At 43.8% G+C, this 20,775-nt stretch overlaps 2 protein-coding genes across 4 annotated transcripts in view; both read right to left on the reverse strand.

Annotated features, from left to right (window-relative positions):
* Positions 1–17,082, reverse strand: UTP25 (UTP25 small subunit processome component). The gene is made up of 12 exons (XM_086743260.1): positions 16,979–17,082; positions 15,412–15,451; positions 13,965–14,217; positions 12,966–13,178; positions 10,759–10,847; positions 8,958–9,371; positions 7,668–7,887; positions 5,449–5,651; positions 4,025–4,207; positions 2,013–2,125; positions 1,357–1,602; positions 1–542 (listed from the first exon to the last, which is right to left on the reverse strand). The coding sequence occupies exons 1-12, from the start codon at positions 17,080–17,082 to the stop codon at positions 296–298; spliced, it is 2,325 nt and encodes a 774-aa protein (XP_086599386.1). The 3' UTR covers positions 1–295.
* The window catches only part of MRPS10 (mitochondrial ribosomal protein S10), a 19,515-nt gene continuing 14,172 nt past the window's right edge, over positions 15,433–20,775 (reverse strand). The window contains exon 8 of one of the 3 annotated variants that reach the window (XM_086743264.1): positions 15,433–15,451. The gene's annotated coding sequence lies outside the window, so the exon portion shown is untranslated. Of the gene's footprint in view, positions 15,452–20,001; positions 20,247–20,775 lie in introns of those variants that run through there. The other 2 variants (XM_086743263.1, XM_086743261.1) reach the window with 2 other exon arrangements.

The raw sequence follows: 20,775 nt of genomic DNA on the forward strand, positions 1-20,775 counted from the left end.
TTATTTATCACAGCATCAATCTTTACTGACCAGTGAGTTTTTCAATATGCAAGAATAATAGTTCTGGATTGATCTTTTTTCTATACAGAAGAAACACCCAACCCCTGCTTTCTTGAATGACATCTTTCGTTGGAAGAGTACTGAAATACAAAATTTAATACTACAGGAACAATTTCAACAGAATATTTAGTAAAAGAGAGTAAAAAGTTTAATACTTTTTTTTAAAAAGCAACATCAAAAAAGTGCATTAGGAGTAAAATCCAGGTCCATCCAATCGTCTAGTCTGCAATATCACTTATTCATTTTCTCCTGTAACAAAGAGGTGCACATTTTTCTTGGACTGTAGCATTTGAGCTGTGCGATCTATGCCAACCACTGTAGCCAACTTGTGAGCATCATACTTTGAGTAAAGCACAGTACAGGTCCAAGTAGCATCCACTCCACTGTCTGTGGTCTTCATCATATTACAAATCTCACTGTAGAAGTGGGAGTAGGTTGGTAACTCATAGAAAATGAGGTTCCTAATGCCTTTTATTATATACCTGTAGCAGGAAAAAAAAAACAGAAAAGTAACTTAGTTGCCAATTTTTACAAAATCTGCATGTTAAGACACCAATCCTATCTCAGTTCTTCCGATTTCCATTAAACTCAATGCATGTTAGTTGTAGCTCAACTCTACAAACCCTGTGTCATAGACTGAAGGCTAAACTTAACACAGACGTGGAATTTAAGGTGGGATATATCTAACACTGCCAGGCACAATGACTTCCTCTGAAGAACAGACCACCACCGAGTCCTGCAGTATTCAGCCTCTTTGGCTTGGATTTTAAGACAGTGAAGCTTGATCAGACCAAGCCTTGTGAAACTTTTCTTATTTGCTGAAACATCTTCTGCTAACAGAAAAAACTGTTCCATTAGAACTTTTAAACAGCTCCAGTCAGGCCAGAGCAAATTTTCCAGGTGGCCTCAGCTTGTTGTATTGCATTATTGAGCCAATTACATACCCTTTTCCAGAACTTTATGCAATTATTGTGGCACAGATGAACAGAAATAAAAGGCACAACAAATTTCATTTTGCAGGCTATATCATCCTGTCCTGACTTCAGTGGGACTTGGCAGCACTTAGCTTCCTGAATAAAGCCCTGTGCATACCAAAGTATTAAGAGTCTCCACAAGGGACTGCTGACAGCATGCAAAAATATTAAATAAACTGAAAAGCTCTTATTTCAGTCAAAGAAGTCCTCAGAGAGATCCAACGGGTTCAAAAAGCAATGTGGCCCATCTATGATTAACATCAGATCCTACTTACAAAACAGCACACATGCAACTCAAAGGAAACCTCAGTGCACGATTTACCTTTTGTAAAAGTGGAAGCGCTCAGTGAACAACAAAAACTGCTTCTCTCCCTTGAGAAAGAATCGTCTTGCTCTGCAGATGCCTGCCTTTTTAGTGTATTCACAAATGTGAGTAAAATTCAGGTCCTCTTTCTTGAAGTAATTTCGAAGACGCACGTAGTCAAAATATGACGGAACATAAATGAGCGTGTGCGACATGATGGCATCACGGTACTCAGGCAAAACTTTGTCGATGAAAAACTGAAACCTCAGTTAAGAAAACAAATATGTTTTAACCAGAGTTAACATTTAGCTTTCCAATACTGATACGACCTCAAATAAGAATATCATCAGACAACAGACTACAGAAGGTTTTGACCGTATTTTTCCTTCTTTAACTTCACAGGATTTCTACACATGTAGAGGATAAAAGGCAAAGGCTTTATGACTACTACGCAGTTATGGCAGAGACTTGTATTCCTTTCCCAGACTTTATTCTCCAGTGCCTTTGGCAAGAAGTTCAGTATTCCCCTCCACCTGCGCAGAGCCTAGCCTGCACCTGAAGACTAATGAAGGCCTACTTCTGTGATGAAATTCCTCTGCAGGAAACAGTATGCTCAAATAAATCTGAAATTGCAGTTATTAGGGCATAGCAAAACAGTCTGGAGCACAAAGTACCTTGCATCTATTACAGAAGTTAAATTTTCAGCTTCTAGCCTCCGAAAAACATGAGGAAGCTGGACCACAACTTGGCTAATGGAGCCACTGAGTGGTACGTTGCGGATAGCCACCTGTGAGAAGAAAGCAGGACATTTAGGAAAGCAGCATTTCAAAGGCAGCCACACTCCAGCCAGCTTTCTGCTTGCAACTCGCATCTGCAAGCAGTGCACAAGGCTGTTTTTAAAAAAGCTCCAATACAAAACCATATCCACGTACATACACACCAGATCTGTTAAATACCATAGAATCATAGAATGGTTAGAGTTGGAAGGGACCTTCAAAGGTCATCCAGTCCAATCCCTCTCCAAGAAGCAGGGACATCCCCGACTAGATCAGGTTGCTCAGAGCCTCATCCAGCCTGGCCTTGAACGTTTCCAGGAATGGGGCATCCACCACCTCTCTGGGCAACCTGTGCCAGTGTTCTACAACCCTCAGTGTAAAAAATTTTTCCTAATTTCCAATCTAAATCTACCTCCCTCTATTTTAAAACCATTACCCCTCGTTCTATCACAACAGGCCCTACTGAACAGCCTCTCCCCATCTTTCTTGTAGGCCCCCTTCAGGTACTGGAAGACCACTATCAGGTCTCCCTGGAGCCTCCTCTTGTCCAGGCTGAACAGCCCCAACTCTCTCAGCCTGTCCTCATAGGAGAGGTGCTCCAGCCCTTTTATCATCTTCGTGGCCCTCCTCTGGACCTTCTCCAACTGGTCCATGTCCTTCTTGTGTTGGGGGCTCCAGAACTGGACACAGTACTCCAGGTGGGGTCTCACCAGGGCAGAGTAGAGGGGGAGAATCACCTCCCTCGACCTGCTGGCCACACTCCTCTTGATGCAGCCCAGGATGCGGTTGGCCTTCTGGGCCGCAAGGGCACATTGCCTGCTCATGTTGAGTTTCTCGGCCACCATCACTCCCAAGTCCTTCTCCTCAGGGCTGCTCTCTATCCATTCCCCGCCCAGCCTTTATTTGTGCCTGGGATTGCCATGACCCAGGTGCAGGACCTTGCACTTGGCCTGGCTGAACTTCATGAGGTTGGCACGGGACCACCTCTCCAGCCTGTCAAGGTCCCTCTAGATGGCATCCTTCCCTTCCAGCGTATCAACAGCACCACACAGCTTGGTGTCATCGGTGAACTTGCTGAGGGGGCACTCTATCCCACTATCCATGTCGCCGACAAAGATGTTGAACAGGGGCAGGCCCAACACAGACACCTGAGGGACGCCACTCATGACCAGTCTCCACTTGGACATCAAGCCATTGACCACCACTCTCTGAGTGCGGCCATCCAGCCAACTCCTTATCCACCGAGTGGTCCGTCCATCAAACCCATGTCTCTCTAGTTTAGAGAGAAGGATGTCGTGCGGGACAGTGTCAAAAGCTTTGCACAAGTCCAGGCAGATGATATCCGTTGCTCGTCCTTTGTCCACCGATGCTGTTACCCCGTCATAGAAGACCACCAAATTGGTCAGGCACGATGCATGACCACTGCTTATGCTCTGATTTCCACATATTTGAGACGGACAACTAAGGTTTTTACTTTTCCTGTTTGTTTCAAAGTAATAGCAGTTTGTGCTGCTTATACAGTAGGAGGGAAAAAAAAACACCAAACAAACCAGCAGGCGAACTCTCCATTTAACAACAAAATAAATAAAACAAGATAACTTGTGTGTGTCAAATTAAGAAAAAACAAAATCTGATTTATGACATGAAACAGCTACCGATGAAAGAAAAGGATCAAATAAGTAACACTGCAAGAAAAGTAGTTCTTCAAGCCCTTGGCACAGCATTAGAAATTGTCATGCAGCATCATGGAGATTCATACTGAAATCCTTGGGTAATGGAAATGACTGGCACACAGACAGTCTTTCTACAACTGAGTTATGGATTTTTTCCATGTGTTGAGTTTTCCCTTCCTCTCCCCCTCCCTTATGCCAGCATTTAAGAGAAGGCTTTCAGCTCATCTGTGAACTCACCTGCCCCATGTAATTGAAGCAGTGTTTGTTGAAGACAGAGTTAATCTGGGGATCCTGAAGAGCGCTGAACAGCAGCGTCTGGCGGTAGTACTTGGACCAGTTATTGAGATTCAGCATTCGCACTCGGGAAAAGTCTACCCCATGGGAATCCAGAGGCAGCAGGTTAATGTGCTTCATCAGGTGCTACACAGAGAGACGGAAACACAGCACTACAGACTGACATCCCTGCACCCAGACTGCAAGAGCCTTAATTGCAGCAAGAAAATGAGCAGGGACAGGCAAGACAGCACAGAATATAAAACAGCAGTGATCTCCCAATGCACAACTGTCTGGAATTTATTGACCACAGCAAGAGTAGTTTACTTGATTTCCTGCCACAGAACTGAAAGCTACCATCTCTTCAGTCATCAGTAACCTTTGCTTCCAATCTTCTCCCATGGGGCAAGTATAATGGATTTGTCTGTATTAAAGCCAATGGGTCCAAGGTTTCTGAGCTAAAAGAAGCTCAGGTGCAGTTCCCATCCATTCAGGGAGAGTTTGGGTGCAAGTGAAGAAATTCACCTCATTTTGGCCTCACTGAATGATGCCTGGGACTGGCACTGCTGCTGCTGCATGGCGGGCAGTTGCACCCAAAGGAAAAAAAAACAGGAAACACACTCCAAAACCGATTCCCTGGATACCATGTAGGCTGACGTGCCTTTCCTGTGATTCCCCAGGAAACAAGACACATTCTGAGTTCACTCAAAATGTACAGTGACATCATGCTGTTGAAATGTACAGCCCAGGTACCTTAAAGGTATTTCTATGTAGAAGAACCCCCAATATTTAAATGTTGGAAACTTTTATTAACCAAAAGCCAAAAAGCATGGGCACTACTGCATACTAGCCCCAATCCAAGAACTATATTTTCATTACAAGTACAGGAAAATCTTCATACTGTTTATTTTAGGACATGACTAATGCTTAGTATCTCCACAGTCCGTGGAGACAAGCACTAGCTCCTGTTCCTTTCTGGAGGAACCTGAATTAGGTTGTACAGATCCCTCACATGGCTGCAATGTGACTGAGGCACCGGGCAGTAAGACAGCTGGCGTATTTTCTCCCAGATGTGATTAAAGGAACCATCATTATCTCATCCTGCAAAATAATTAAAACTGTCCCAAAAAATCTCTGATGAAATATACCACTAAAGCACCAAATACTAAGATTCATAGGGAACAGGTGCTGAATACTACCCAAAATCTGTAGAAATAATATTTTCAGTATAAGGAAGATATCAGGGTGGAGGGAGGAAAAGGAACAAGCATAAATGTCTGGAATCAAGCCAGTAAAAATACAGCACTACTGTTTAGTGCCAAAATTAAGTTATATCAGCGTAATAAGACACAGTACAACACAAAAATTAATACATATGGAAAACGCACCAGAACATGTTCCCAATTCTGCATCAGGTAAATATCTGCTTGATCAATTATGAGAATTTCTATCGATGACAGAAAATCAAAATCTCTCTTCTTCTCCCCCTCGGCACCAATAACAGTCCTCATTCCCAGGGGAGAGGCAATGATGATATCCGATGAGTAAAACGGCGCATATAATCTCATACTCTTTTGAAGAATTGCAACCCCTGTCCAATAACAACCGACAGCATTTTCTTAGTTAAGGTCAATTATCAACCATTTTCTTCCAGCAGGCTCTGTAACAGTAACTCCCTACATTTCCACTCCCTTCACACATACATACTAATGATTACAGCTGGACAAAACCAATCTGTCTGAAACTCTTCTTTCCCTGAAAAGTGCTTTCCCATCCCACACCCGTTTGTCAAGCATCCAGATTTTTCATAGCCTGGACAACATTTTTAATTGAAACTTTTTTTTATTTTATTTTCTGTTAAAAAGGGGGATGAGAGTGCTGAAGAATTTAAGGGAAAAAAACCAAAAGCACAGAAATCATTAACTATTCCCTTCTCCCTAAATCCTAGACTTCGGTGTCTGCCATTAGGTACTCCAGTACTACCTTAATCTGTCATGAAAGATTCCGTGTGGACCTCTTGACTATAAACTACCTTTATTCAGAAGGCCACGAGTGCTGCTACTAGAGCACGAAGGAAAAGTTTCTTCATGTGACGACGACTAAACGCATCACCAGTCTTGCACCTTCCCTGGCATGGCTTCTCACACCACATGTTGCGGTGTACGTGCTGAACTAGCTTATGCTTCACCTCTCATGTTAAAGAAAGGAAATCAAAAGAATCAAAGGAATTTGCTACCTACCTGTGTCATAACTACCTGGCAACATTGCTAGGACTAACAGTTTTCTGATCTTAAAAATCCAGGTAGTCTACACCATATTCAGACCACCACTACAGTCTGCCCAACAAAGGTGTCTTTTCAGCTTCTCTTCCTCTCTGTGTGAAGCCGGCTATCATGGGCACAGCTGAAGGAACTTGCAAGAATTTCACACAGACATCAATAGGGACCCCTCCTGCTATCTATTTTAACCCAATGATAAAAATGAAGGGAAAAAAAGTGGTACAATTGGTTGAATTTCCAGGAAGAAGATATCACTTGTCACAGCATATACACAGTTTAACAACATCAAGTCTTTTTTCTGTTTAAAAATGTGAAAGGGTGGTTTTAGTAAGGCATAGCAAATGTGGTTTAAATTAGATCTTTGTGCAGAAGTAACAGGGTGTGAGGCACAGTAAGAAAGAATAATTATTCTGCTTCTATGATTTGCTTCTGCAAGTAATAGCACTAAAAGTTTCTTCAAGCATTTTTTCACACCTATTAAGTGGATCAAGCAGACTGTGGTATGGGAGAGGACTGAAAGGAAAATTATTATGTTACCAAAAGTAAGATGCTCTCAGCCAGACAGATATTCACTGGAGAAGGAAGAAAGACTGAGTGGAACCTGCTCGCATCTTCCACTGCACCATTAAATCTCTTGGGATGCCAATTTATCTTTCAAGGGGCAATAATTTCAAAAGCTTCCGATCTGTCAAGTTAAGTTAGAAAAACGGCCTTCTCATCATGGCACCTCCAGGAACCAAGCCGCTAGCTAGTTATCTGCATACTGAGTTACTAAACCAGCTTGAGCTTATAATACTACGAAATAGTCTCAAATTTGCTGCTTGTTCAACAGTCCTACTTGCTGGCTACCCCTTTGCTTTCATGAAAACCATGGGCAGCACAGTAGAAAAGCGCTTTGCTGAGTACTGAGCTTTATTTTTGTACTAGCTATTACTGATCACAAGAGACATTGTGAACAGCCTGATTAAACCCGAAAGATTTTTTTTTTAATAATATGAAAGACTTCGCTGCATAATCAAGGCTATCCTCTTTAAAAAGATGTGTGGGCAGCCCTGCCACAATAAAGTAATCATTGCATTTTAAGTAATTCTGAACTTGATGTGAAAATCATTACTATTGTATTTTCTCTTCCTGTTTAGGTTCTGGCAAGGCAAGAAAGATTTTCAGGAAAATCCAAGTTGCCAGTGCAAAACCGGCATGAACACCACAGAGCCTAGATTCTTAGCAGAACTTCCATCCCTGATAGCTCCTAGACATTTAGGAAGAACTTGTTACTTCTCAGTTCTTTACAAACTAAAAAAAAAATCAACTGTTCAGTAGGTAATTACCAATTCTGAAGTGGTCATCAATGTTGCCAGCAAAGACAGCTTCATAATCTTCAGGTCTTTTCAAGTTGGGGGGCTTCTCTTCTGGGTCAGAGCCAAACTCCCCTTTGAAGCGCTTTTTATTACTTACATCTATTTTTCTTTTCTCATTTACTTCAAGAAGACTAATGAAAATATGCACAATTCGCAAAGCACATTCCCTGAAGGGCACTATCATCAGTACCTGTGTAGATCAACAGTTAGAACAGAACAAACCATAAAATACAAATGCCCACAGTTAACTGTATATTAAGTAATTTTTTGGACTTAGATCTGCCCCCATGTGGTGTCCCAACCATCAAAACAAAACAATTCTGGCATGCAAAAGGAGGGAGGATGTGCCTGGACACAGTGTGCTCATGAATAGGTACTGGCCAGCAGCTCAGCTTGGTTCCCCGTCTCACACACAGGGTACCATTACAGGAGAACTGAAAATTAAGCACGTTCTCCTGTTCTCCCTACCCCCAAGCAAAAGCTCCCACAATACACAGGCAGGGACAATGGCTGGCTCCTAGATGGGTAGCAATAGCCTCTGCACAGCACTCTGAAATACAAATATCTAACTGGAGAGTCAACACAGAAACCAAAGGCATTTGCCAGGGGTGCAAACACCGAAACCCAACTTTGAAACTGTTCAACAGGTAGCTAGTGACAGGCTAGATCTAGTTGAATCCACCTGTGGATTCAGGATGCTGTGAATCCAGGGAGGCTTGGTTTGAGGCCCACTCCACCAATTATGACAGGTGGCCTTGACAATGGGACTGGGATTCTCCAAAGTCTCCCAAGTAAGAAAGATCTCTCCATGCAGGAGAGTCTTTAAAAGGGCATAATGACAGAAATATTTTCTAGGGCATCCAACATTGGGTGACAGCCTACACCACCTGCACTAACACTGAACGTCAATGTGGAGGCACCTCTCTGTACTGATAGATTTAGAAATGGAAGCAGGAAACAGTGACATGTCAGTCTGTAGTAACAGGGGGACAAAGAAAAAGATAAGCCCAACTCACAGCTCAGCACAGAAACAGGCTGGCTAACAACCCTGTGCTCACTGCTTCTCGCAGGGTATTTGCCTTGGCCACGGGAAACAACTTCCAGGCATGATAAAGGAATGTGAAACGGCACATGCCCAGGAACATGTCACCTCTGAGCAGCAACAGAATTACTTCTGGATAAACTACCAGGACATTTATACAGCCTGACCAGACACCCAGGGTGGGGACAGGGGAAATTACAGTAATGAAGCTCTCTTACCTTAGGTCTAGTGAGCCCCTGATCTCTGTAGTCATCGTTGTCAGTCCCTGGCTTTTGGTCTCTTCGTTTGGCATTGTTGCTGAGCACCTGGGCATTTGCCTTCAGAACGTGGTTCAAGGCATGCAAGCAGTAAGCTTGCCGGATTTCTTCTCCATTTGTTAAAGCATTTCTTTCTGGATAGAACAAGTCCCGGTATGTATTCATGATACAGAAGAGCTCCCTTTGTAACGAGGTAAAAAAAGAGGGATCGCTTGGTTTGTTCACTGAGGACAGAAATTCTTTATTCACTTTTGGCCAAGTGGATTCTAAAGGCTTGTGAAGATAAAGCTGTTTCACATCAACTTCTTTGTCTGCTTTCAAAGTTTTATGTTTCTCCAAAACGGAAGAAAAAGTTAGTTGGCCAAGCCTTGGCCACTGAGGGGAAAAAAAAAAAAACAAAAAACAATAAAGAGTATGTACCAAACTTAGGACATTTAAAAGCACATCACCACAGCTGGCAGTTTAATAAAGTTCATGAAATCTGAGAAATTATCTTTTCATAAGACAAGTTGAAACCCTTTTTTCAATATGCAATCTCTTCCTTAGAGTCTACCGGGGTAAACAACAATAAACTTGAGCTTAGTAGACTGGGACGTATTCTGCAGTCGTGTGTCTACAACTGTCCTGATTTTAGAGACGAGAAAACCAAGAAAGAGGAATGATGTCATTTCTGCCTAACCCATCCAGCAAATCAGTGGCACAGACCAGGGAGAAGATGAGAACCCTGGGGTCTGACTATGCTTACAGACCAGCTGCACTGAGGTATGTACTTTGTGTAAAGATGAAAACAAAACCCCATTAGGGACTAAACCCAGAAGTTGTGTATCAGTTGCTAAATGCAATCTTGTTGTGAGTCTGTCTGATTTCAAAGGCAAAAGCTGTCAGGGTAGTAGGGCAAAACTCTAAGCTTTAAGACTGCTGCCGCACAAGTTGTCCCAATCTATCTCCACAAAGTAGCTACACCAAGTTAAGCAAAAATACATTATACGTTGCTTCAGGTGGCACTGGTATTTTTGGCCACCATATTCTAAAAAGGAAGAAACAAAAGAAAAAAAAAAAAAAAAAAAATCACAGCTTTCTCACTGACTGACTAACCATTGGATATCTTCCAGGGAATGTCACTCAGCATATGGCTGACCAGAATGCAAGGCAACCCTCCAAAACAAAATCCAATGTGAAAAAGATAGGAAGCAAAAGTTTGTCTAAAAGTGAGTATTTTGAAAAACAATAATCTCTCTCAAGCAATGAGGTGTTTTTCTGGTACTGTAATTCACCTAGCATTTCCAGTATTAACAACGTAAATATTCAATTCCCCTTTACAGGCTTGTAAATGTGTACAGAGACGCAGCCATCTTGAACTAAGAACGTGAAAACGCGTAAGTATTTTTAAGACTGTACACGGTCACCTCACAAACTCAGTGGCAGAGCACACCCCTGGCATCGTGCTGTTACCACCCAGAAACCAGTCCTTTTTCCACCTGGTGTCAAGACCGCTATACCTGTGGGTGTGGGATTACAGATCAAACTCTAAAGCTATGTTATTTGGATGTGTTACCATATGCCTACTTAACAATAGACTTTAGATTTCAACTCTTGCTCAGCACTAAGTGAAGAAGAAAACACTTGCGCAACAACACAGTGACAAAATCTTGACAATTCTAGTGCCGACAGCTAATAATAGCAATTATGAATCTACCTAAATCTAAAGTTATTTTAATCCAGGCATCTTTAGGAACTCTCGATGGCTACAGAACACTGTTACCTTGCTTTGACTTGAAGTTTTAGGAAGCGTAGACATTTTTTCTACTTCTTTTTCTTCAAGTTCTTTGTCCATGTGCTGTTTAAATGGATCTATTTATAACAACAACAAAAAATATCCTGAGAACCATTGCAGCTAATACTGGAATCAAGCTGCAGAATGGATTTGCAGATGAGATGAACAGTTTCCATGCTGGCCAACACCACAATTAAAACTAGTTATTTCAAAGCACTTAGAGATGACAGAAAGGATGTCAAATTCTCTCTACAAGAACAGAGAGAACAGATTTGACAGATTGCTTTAAAAAAAGAAAAGCAGCACTTATGGAAGTACTAGAACTTTCAATCACAAAGCAAATGTTGGACTGAAAAGCAATATGTAGTAGAAAACACTGTGGCAATTTTCTGCCTTAAGCTCTGACACATCCATCCATCCATGCAGGTGAAATCAGCTGTCAATAGCAAAGACCCAAGTGAACTTACTGCCTTTCTTAATTTATAAAGAGTTCTGCCCAAGGCTTTCTATCTTCGGCCAGTGATAAGAATAGAGTTTGTGATAAAGCTGAGAAATATTAGGCAGCTTTTGGGGAAGAGAGGCAGAAAGTGTCTGAAGTGAGCAAAAGTCTGACTTACCTAATCAGCATTTCTTTTTGGAAAGGAAAGTAGAGGCAAGGAAGTATAACATCATACTTCAAAGTCACTGGCATGCACAAAGTCACATGCAAAGCTTATTTTGAAAACCAAGCCCTGTACATTGCTTGCAGCACAGCAGCACTCACTACATAAAGAAAACTAATTAGAGAACACTAGTGCTTGCCAACGGGTATCTAGCCCACATAGAAGTCACCCAGACAAAAGTCAAGACGTTTGCTAACTATGACACTGTTGAGAGTATCTTCCCACCAATGCAAACGAACAGGGCATTATTTAATTGTAATACAGGCTCTCTCTTCAGTAGAGTTTTACAGATTCCAGCATGTCTCAGATAAAGCAGAGGGAATAATGTGAAGCATTTTCAGGAATTCTAGTGACCTCTGGACCAGAGTAGAAACTTTCTGCTATCTTAGGTGACACATTTTCTGCAAGAGATTATAAAGCCACTTCCAAGCTACAGGAACCGACTGAAAAGCAGTGCCTCGTTTATAGGTTGAACAAAGCTGTTAGGATACTTAGCATGCAGTTGGAGAGCTACAGTTCTCATTAAAATGCAATGCCAACAGCCTAAGTAATATTCTCATGGTAACAAGAACAAGCTGTTTTTTCTATCACATGGCCCTTTGATGCTTCCACACATTTCATGTATCAGCTAGGCTGCCTCCCAGATCTAAAGTCAGCTGCTGCTCCAAGATGACAAGCCAGCATCACTAGGGATGCTACAAACATATTTCTCTCTCTCAAACTATGCCATCTGATATTCAAACCACAGAGCATGAAATACGAATAGAAGCTCTGCAAGTGCCAACGTGTGGCATACCACTGAACGATCACACACCCGTACACACAGTTATTTGTATTACACACGGTGGGACGACTCCAACACTGGAGCTCAGACTGCACCCACCAGTGCACTCCGGTGTTGAGATTCTGGTCTACACCCTTAAAAGATACCACACAGACGCTCCACCGATGTCCCTCATGCCTTCCTGATCCTAATGTGGTTGGACTCCTCTGCATAACCTTCAAAATTCAGAGAGCCCTGAGCATTTGTCTAAATTACTGTGGCTGCCCCAAGCTTCCCACAATCTCACCTCTAACTCCACTGAGTTGTGAAGGATGCCCTCGTAGGTCAGCTTTGTGATTATCTCCTGTGCTGTCTGTGCCAAGAATATCTCCCACAGTCAAGTGCAGGCTTAAAGGGTCCTTTGTATGACACTAGCTTTTTACACTACTATTAAAGCAACAGAAAAAGATAACCCTCTCCACGTATGTTTCTAGTTCCTGGTATTTCAAGCTTTATCGGTTTTAACAGAAACTACACACAAATCCCAGTCCACAGGGGTTACAGAAAACAAACGGTTCAGCTACGTGTCTGCATTAGCATTAAGCAAGCGTCGCTTATGCAACCAGCTCACACGTGGGCAATACAATGAATAATGTAGCGGAAGAACTCAGAAGCTATATAGCGTATCATTAGGGTGTTCAATAATTTACACATGTTTACAGACACTCCTCTAGAGGCAGATCAAAAAACACAAACATACTGTGTCTTACCTTCTGAAAAGGCTTGTGAAGAATTGCTGTCTCTCTTATCTGCATTGCAATCTCCACTCTCCTCTTCCATGAAATTGGTTTCCAAGCTAAATTCAGATTCATGTTTCACATCAGTAAACTCCTCAATTACTCCATGACTTGGGTCACAAGAGGCATCTGTGCCACCAGCCTGCTCCTGGTCAAACGTCTGCTCTGCTGCGTCTGTAGCTGTGACTTTAACGTTAGAGAGAGAAATGGGTTATATTCTCCTGGAAAAGTTACTATCGGTAGCTACCTCTGGCTGGCTAGGTTGTTTCCTTTGAGTTACCATTTTTTTTTCCTCCAAATACTCTAGGTAAAAAGATAAAAGCAGGCTTTGTATTCTACAGTAAAGACGACTTTTGGCTAGCATGCCGAGTGTTACGTAATACACAATGTATGTTTCCCCAGAGAAAATTAAAGAAATACCCTATTCAGGGAATAAAAGTTTTAGTTTCCAAAGACCCCCAAAAAATGACAATAATAGAAAGGTGACTCCTCTCTCCCAGAATTTCTTTGCAGACTTTATGAATTGAGGATGCCTCATCATAAAGGAGGAGGTTTCCTTCCAATTTACAAATTCCTTCCTCTGCTGTGAGGCAAACCTTTCCCTCCTCTCGGTGGCAGCAGCCAAGCCAGATGCTGTTTGAGAGAACAGCTTGCGTCTCCCATGAGTGGGTGAGAACCCCTGGTATGCTGCTCCATGTGGATTTCCCCTGTGCTGCCGCACAAACAACATCTGAGGAAGCAGCAGCAGGCTGTCTGCCGGAAAATGAGCACAGCTACCCTCTCCCCTGCTAAATCCTTCAGCAGCTGCTGCTCCCACCCGCGCAGAGGCAATGGAGCAACAGTCTCCAAGCCAGAAGAGCACCCAGCCAACAAGGCAGTCTAGCATGGTTCATTCATGTGGCTAAAAACATACAATATTCAAACTTTCTAACTGAAACAACATTTATCAAAGCATGGGAAAAGACAAACTACCTTCTTCTTGGTCTGATACATCATTCTTATCTTCTTCACCTCCGTCTGGTTTTCCTCCGGTCTCCTGGGACCCTTCACTATCCGTTTCCATCCCACTTTCCCCAGCTTCTTCTGATTCACTTTCATCTTCCTCTTCCTCACTCTCAGACTCAGGAGAGGTCTTCAGGGTAGCCAGCAGCTTATGATATACAGAGACCTGTTCCACTTCAGTCTCCGAATCGCTTTCTGTACTCGATTTATCAGAATTGTCAGACTGGAAGGGAAAACACAAGTGTAACAGCAACAACAGTAACACTCTTAGGCAGCAGGCAAATGCCCTCACCTCTAGGTCCTGCGTTATGTTTTCCCTCTCCCATCCTACCTTTATGCAGATGCAATGGAATTTTTCAAAAATCACTATTTTATGTAAATAGCTATGCTGGATACCTCCATTTCTAAATTCTAAATTCATCCTGGTAGGCTTAAGCCAAAGTGTCTCATTCTGCACTGATTTGACCTGGAGCATCACAAAATTTGGTTCTTTCAGTCTCAGCTAAGTGAGGACATTTGATCTCCACAGACAAGGCGTTTACTGAACTGGCACTGGATTGTCTTAAGAAAAACACACAGTGCAAACATTGTAGAAGGGTGCACATACAAGGGACAGAGCTCACTGAAAATGTTTCTGGCTTTCAAAAAGGTAACTGAAATAGGCATCAGTTGACCACAGTCCACCAGGGAGCTGGTCCAGTAGGGCTTAACTGTAAAGCTCTAAGTTTCAAACAAGCCAGACTCAGAACCAGTTCTGTCCTGGGCTTGCACAAACCAACAGCAGCGTGCCAGGTTATAGCCAAAATTCTAGTGAAATCAGGAACGTAAGCACAATACCATTTTCTCTTTTCTTAGTTCCTTTCACCCCAAAACAACAAAAAAAAAAATCAGTAAATACTGTATTAATGCATGATACTACTAAAGGAAACAAATGAAAAATTAATTTATCCACACTGAAACTTTGAAGTCTTTTATTAATCTGATGATAAAGGAGGTTAACAAACCCTGACTGAAGGAAAAGTAAAGCACTGGCAACCTGAAGAACAGCAATGACAATTAACATATTTGTTTGTTTAGCAGAGAACGAAATACCTCTTTAACACGTGCAACACTAAGTTTATTAACATTATTAAAACAACTTAAAGCATGATTTACTTTTCATAGTGATGAAGTAATATGCAAAAAAACCCTGCTGCTTCTGCCCTCTCATGGTATTACAGTTTTGAATTAGACACTGTAGAGAACAGTTCAGAGCCATACAAAAAATCACATTCATTTTTTTTCTCTCCTAAACGCAGGTTTTCTAAAGGGAACAACTTAATCACCCTCAATAACTTGGTAATACAAAATGCTACGTGTTTCACTTCACTGAACCACACACAAAAATGGAAGTAAGGAAGAAATAAAAATGTATTACCAGTTCACAAATTTGAGTTGCTTCTGGTCTTCCAGAAACCCTGAAAAGAAAGCACAGAAATGTCTTACTCTGCCAATGATGTTATACACAGGATGAAAGAGACGAGGAGGAGAAGGGATTGATGAGTTATACAAGTCTTAGAGAAGGTAAAAGAAAGCTTAAAACCAAAGCATCACACAATTCTCCTTAAGAAAAGGGACTTAGCACTCACCCTGAGAGGTAACTCTCTCAGGTGATGCTACACTCCATACGTGAAGCCTAAGTGCTCATGCATTATAACTGATCAGGAACTGAAACGTTTTAAAGTCGAATATGGCTTTAATCAGAAGACGAGACATTAAAAGGAATCTAAGGAATCTAACTACAGGAGTAATTTATACAAAAAAGTTAACCAGAGCAAGAGTCTAGCTCTAGCACTAAATATTGATCTACGAAGCGGGGAAAAGACACATACTGCAGGAAAACCAGCATCAATTAACCAGTGTTGGGACTGCAGTTCTGCAAACAGGACACTATACAAGCTGGGCTTAAACTAAGCTCAACCCTTCCAAAAAGATGCAGCGCCTTGAGTGGGACAGAGCGTCACTGCACAGGGTGAGGCTTCCTGGCAGGCCAGAACTCTGCCTTCAATCCCACACAACTCACGCTGGGAAGGTCCCAGGGCACACATAAATAACAAACCTTAACACAATCTGCCTGCTATTAAAGGACATGCAGTGTTAAACTGAACAGCTCAACTGAGAGAGTACTCCTTGCAGGCTTCTCAGACTTCACAGCAGCACCAAATCACACAGCATTTGGAATGGGCAGCTCATTCCTTGCCAATGTGCATGGTGGTCCAAAAATACAGCACCCTTTTTGTCAGACGAGCATCCTGCTGAGAAAGCCGTGGTTCTCATCACACAAGATACTCAGGGCTGCACTTGCACAGTCTTGGGGAGACCAGAAAGGGACATGGAACGAGCAGTGGGAAAGCTGGAGCCCTGACAAGCCAGGGGATTGACCTAGCGTCAAAACAGGGGCCTAGCTCACACTCCTCCATGTTTAGATTTCTCATGGCACACTCCGGGCTGCTCAAGAAGACTTTATGACATTTGTTGCAAGCAAATCTGAGCCAAGATTTTCTGCCTTCCCTTCGTCTTTCATAGAATCATAGAAAAGCCTGAGTTGGAAGGGACCTTTAAAGCTCATCTAGTCCAACCCCCCTGCAAGGAGCAGGGACATCTCCAGCCAGATCAGGTTGCTCAGAGCCCCGTCCAACCTGGCCTTGAATGTTTCCAGGGATGGGGCATCCACCACCTCTCTGGGCAACCTGTGCCAGTGTTCCACCACCCTCATTCCGAGATTTCAGGCTGATGGGCGGCAGCGCGAAATGCAGGCGCAACCCTTCTCCTTCCCTCAGGAACCCAGGGGAAGAGTGTGGGGGAGCAGCCACTGCCCCGGCCGCCCCCGGGCAGAGCGGGGCTGTTCGGGCCTGGAGCCCACAGGCAGCCGGTCCCGCAGCTCCCACGGCCGCCCGGCGCAGGCCCCGCGGGAAAGCAGCGGCCCAGCGCGGCCCGGCACTCACTTGTCGTAGAAAGGGTGCTCCTCCCCGAACTCCCTCAGGTGCTTCTTCTGCTTCTTGCTCAGGCTGCGCACCAGCTCCCGCCCGTCCCGCCGCCGCTTCCCCATGCCGGCCCCGCCGCCCACCCACCCACGTGGGGCGCTTTACGGCACGCTCGTAGCGCGCCGCTGTCGCGCTGCCGTACGGCGGGGTCGGGCGGGGCCCCGCGGAGGTACCGGCGCCTCCCGGTGAGGGCGGCGCGGCCGCGGCGGTCGGTGTAGGCCGCGTCCGGGGGCAGGCGGGGCCGCGGGGTGGCTGGAGGGGAGAGGTCGCGGGCGGGGGCCGGTTCCCCAGGCGGGGGCCGGTTCCCCAGGCGGGGGCCGGGCCTTGCCCTGCCGCCGGCCGGCGTTTGGCGGAGGGGGCGGCGGCGGGAGCGGGGCGGTTCCAGCTGCGCCCCTCTGCGGGGACAGTGTCACTGCTCTCGGTAAGCCCCCGCCACACCGAGGAGCGGGGATCGGAGTCCCACGCAGTGCGTGGGCAGAAGAGATTCTGAAGAGCTGCTGCTTTTCCCTTTGCGCTGCATTCACCGCAGGGTGAGGCTGGGGTGTGGTACTGGTACCGTACACATTTGGGGACACGGTGAGGGAAGTGCGGGACATCCGCACAGGCCAGGGCTCTGCCCAGGGGCTCCAATTCCTGCTCTGGAAACGGTCATTAAGAGGAAGCTCTGAGCTTTATTAACGTAAAGAATTTTTATTTATTTTTTTTTTAATTCTTGCAGCGTTGTAGATTAATGCCATGTTACTTCTGGTCGCTGTTTAGATACAGAGGCAGTAGTAACCTCAGCGAGTCTGACCTAGGAGACTGGTCCTCTGTGCACCAAGGGGAGCACTGCAAATGGCACGTTTGTGTAGGCGCTGCTTGAGCCTCAGCATCTGCCTGAACTGATCTCTGACCTGCAGCGCTTCGCTGAAAGCTACACGTGTTCCGGGAAAGCCTCTACAGTAAGGCTAGAGGAGGAGGAGGAGGAAGAGGCCCAACAGAAGTCCTTAATGTTCAGACTGCTTTACTCTAAAAGGTAGAATCAGAAAGTCCAAATGAAATGACACTAAATTCTGCGTCTTCTAACATCTTACTGGTGATTCTTACTGAACACTGCTGTAAGGGTGAAGTTTAATGCTTTAGGATGCAAAAAGATAGATTCTGGGGTGGTTCCCCAGAAACCATCTTACATGATGTCAAATTAGAAACTAAATTAAAATTCAACTCTTTGCTTTAAATTTTTTTATATTCCTTATATCCTCATGTTTCTGTATAACCTAGCAGAAACCCGCTGATCTTAAGTAAGGAGGGGCTATAAATGGGGTTGTGACGCAGGACGCTGCAGCCTACTGGTGCTTTCCCTCCTGTAAAGTAAGCACGATAGATTCCAGTTTGTCTCCTGGAGAAAAGCGTACCAAGGTAATTCCAAAAGAGAAAAAAGCAGCTAGATAACGCAAAATAGGATGGAGGCATGGAATATTTTGGGGAAAGATGGTTTAGCAGCTGGCAATGGTAGCTTCTAGGTAGTCTATCTTGACTTGAGGGCATCTGTGTATTTGACTGAAGCAAGTAGGCCCGTTAACTGCACTTCAGTTACACAGCAGCCTCCAGGAGTTACTCCTGTGTGCCATAAATACCACTGTCTGCCTGTTCAGTAAAACCAGTACAGTTGACTGAGTTTACGGATAAACCCTTCTGGTACAAAGGAAGTTGTCTTAATGCAGATCGTTCTACTGACCCGATTTACCGACTGCCCCCCAGCAGACACACGTGAGTCGCAGTCACCTGTGGCCCAGTAGTAGAAATTCCCTTAGTAGGCTCTGTCAAAGCCAACATATTGTGTAACAACACTGACTAAAATAAACTATTTCTGACTACCAGGATTTTTTGTGGAGTTGGCAGCCATGTTGTGTAAGAGGAAAAACATTGCCAACCAGTCCTACCTGTCAGAGTGTGTAAAAGGAGGCGTATTGGTATGTTGCTGTAATTCTTGCTCATTGACTCAGCGCCTCAGCACGTAACCTGGGCAGCCGTGGGGCACCACCGCCCTTTCCAGGGGGCCAGCAGGTGGGTGGGCATGCACAGAACCCACAGGGTGCTCTTGAAGCCATCCTGGCAGGTGGGAGCAGCAGGTCAGCAGGCGGAGGGGTCCTCACCGCTGTCAGTGATGGCAGGGGGGAAGCGCCCAGTGCTCCTGGTGCCCGGGGCTTTAGAGCCTGAACAAGCAATAGGGAAAAGCAAAATGCAGTGGGGAGTGCTGAACCTGGCTCCCCGAAGGCTCTCTCCACAGCTTTTCCACAACTGTTCTAAATGGAACGCAGTTACTAATCACGCCCTTGAATTACAAATTTTAAACGAGGTTGCTAGCTGAACTTGCATTTCTGAAGTGAAATCACATAACTTACACTGGAGTGTCTAGTTGCTGGCATAATATATCACCAGCAATGTTCTTTTTACAGATTTCCTACGCACCAGTATCTTTGATTCCAGCAATAATATTGGAAAGGAAACTACGGCAAAAAGCTTGAATTATTTGTAATCTGTGCTGCTGACCTAATTCTGTCAGCAGCCATGATTAAACCCCAACAGCAGAAGTCTGCTGCTGCTACTACCTGTGTATCTTCAGCACTTTTATCTGTGTGACACGTCCCAGAGACACATGGTTTATAAAAGCCGCTTCCTTTATTTTAGAAAACTCTGCTAATCTAAACACAACAGATTCCACGCTGCTAGCTTACTGCCTTCATCCTTTTGTCTCATTTCATTTATCAGTGCAGCAACTCACTTTCATCCTTTTCTTCATCCCTGCTTTTTTACTTCTACTTTTGCCTTTTCCTTTGTGACATGCCATTTTTTTCATTTTGCTGTATTTTTTTAATTGGAATAAATGTGTTGATCACACTCTTTTCCCATCCAAATGCACAAATGGAGAGCTAAACTTGAAATAATTTTGCCGTAAGTTACTTAAAGCAGAGGAAGTTGCACCATGGACTGTAGCATATAACTTAAAAAGTTGAACGCTCATTTATTTACTATACACTGTTTTGTGGCATATAATAAAAAGAAAGATGCATAACTCTTAAGATACTGTCTTGAAGCAATGTGAAGGGTAAGAGAGGAGTTCATTTCTTCCTTCATCTCAGTCTGTCCTTGCTTTTTCTTCTCTGTTGCCTGTTTCTGTACACCACTCCTTTCCTGGTAACAGCTGGCACCTCTGCAAAGGCAAGTACCTTGATGTTGCCTTGATGTGCTATTTGCGTAAATGTAGAGAATAACAAGACAATAAATACCAGTGAAAATAAAAAAGCAGTGCTATGACCAAATACAGCATTTGATGTAGGCTGCTGACTTAAAATATAAAGTGAAATTTTTATTACAAAAACCCCCCAAATTTCTTCTTACTCACAGGCTACTTAACAAAACTGAAAGTTCCCTACACAAGAACATGAGTACCTCTGGAGTCGGCCATTTCAGCATGCCTGCTCAACTACAGGACTTTCAGGATGTAGCATTATTTTTTTTTGGTGAAAGATTAATGCTATTATCTTCTAAAGGGTAACACTATCACCCTTTGAAGCTAATTGAAGGTGGTATGCTGACCTATTGAAAGAGCAGAGCATGGCCATATTTGGGGCGACAGATTTTAAAAACTTCTTTATTCCTCTTTCTCTAGCATTACTGATCAACAAAAAGTATTCAGGCAAGTATTTTTCACTTACGTATGCTTGTTTGTTTATTCTTAAAAAAAAATAATTTAGCTAAGAACAACTGCTGGGTAC

Source organism: Chlamydotis macqueenii, chromosome 3 (assembly GCF_036417535.1).
Source record: "Chlamydotis macqueenii isolate bChlMac1 chromosome 3, bChlMac1.mat, whole genome shotgun sequence".
Classification (NCBI taxonomy): domain Eukaryota; kingdom Metazoa; phylum Chordata; class Aves; order Otidiformes; family Otididae; genus Chlamydotis; species Chlamydotis macqueenii.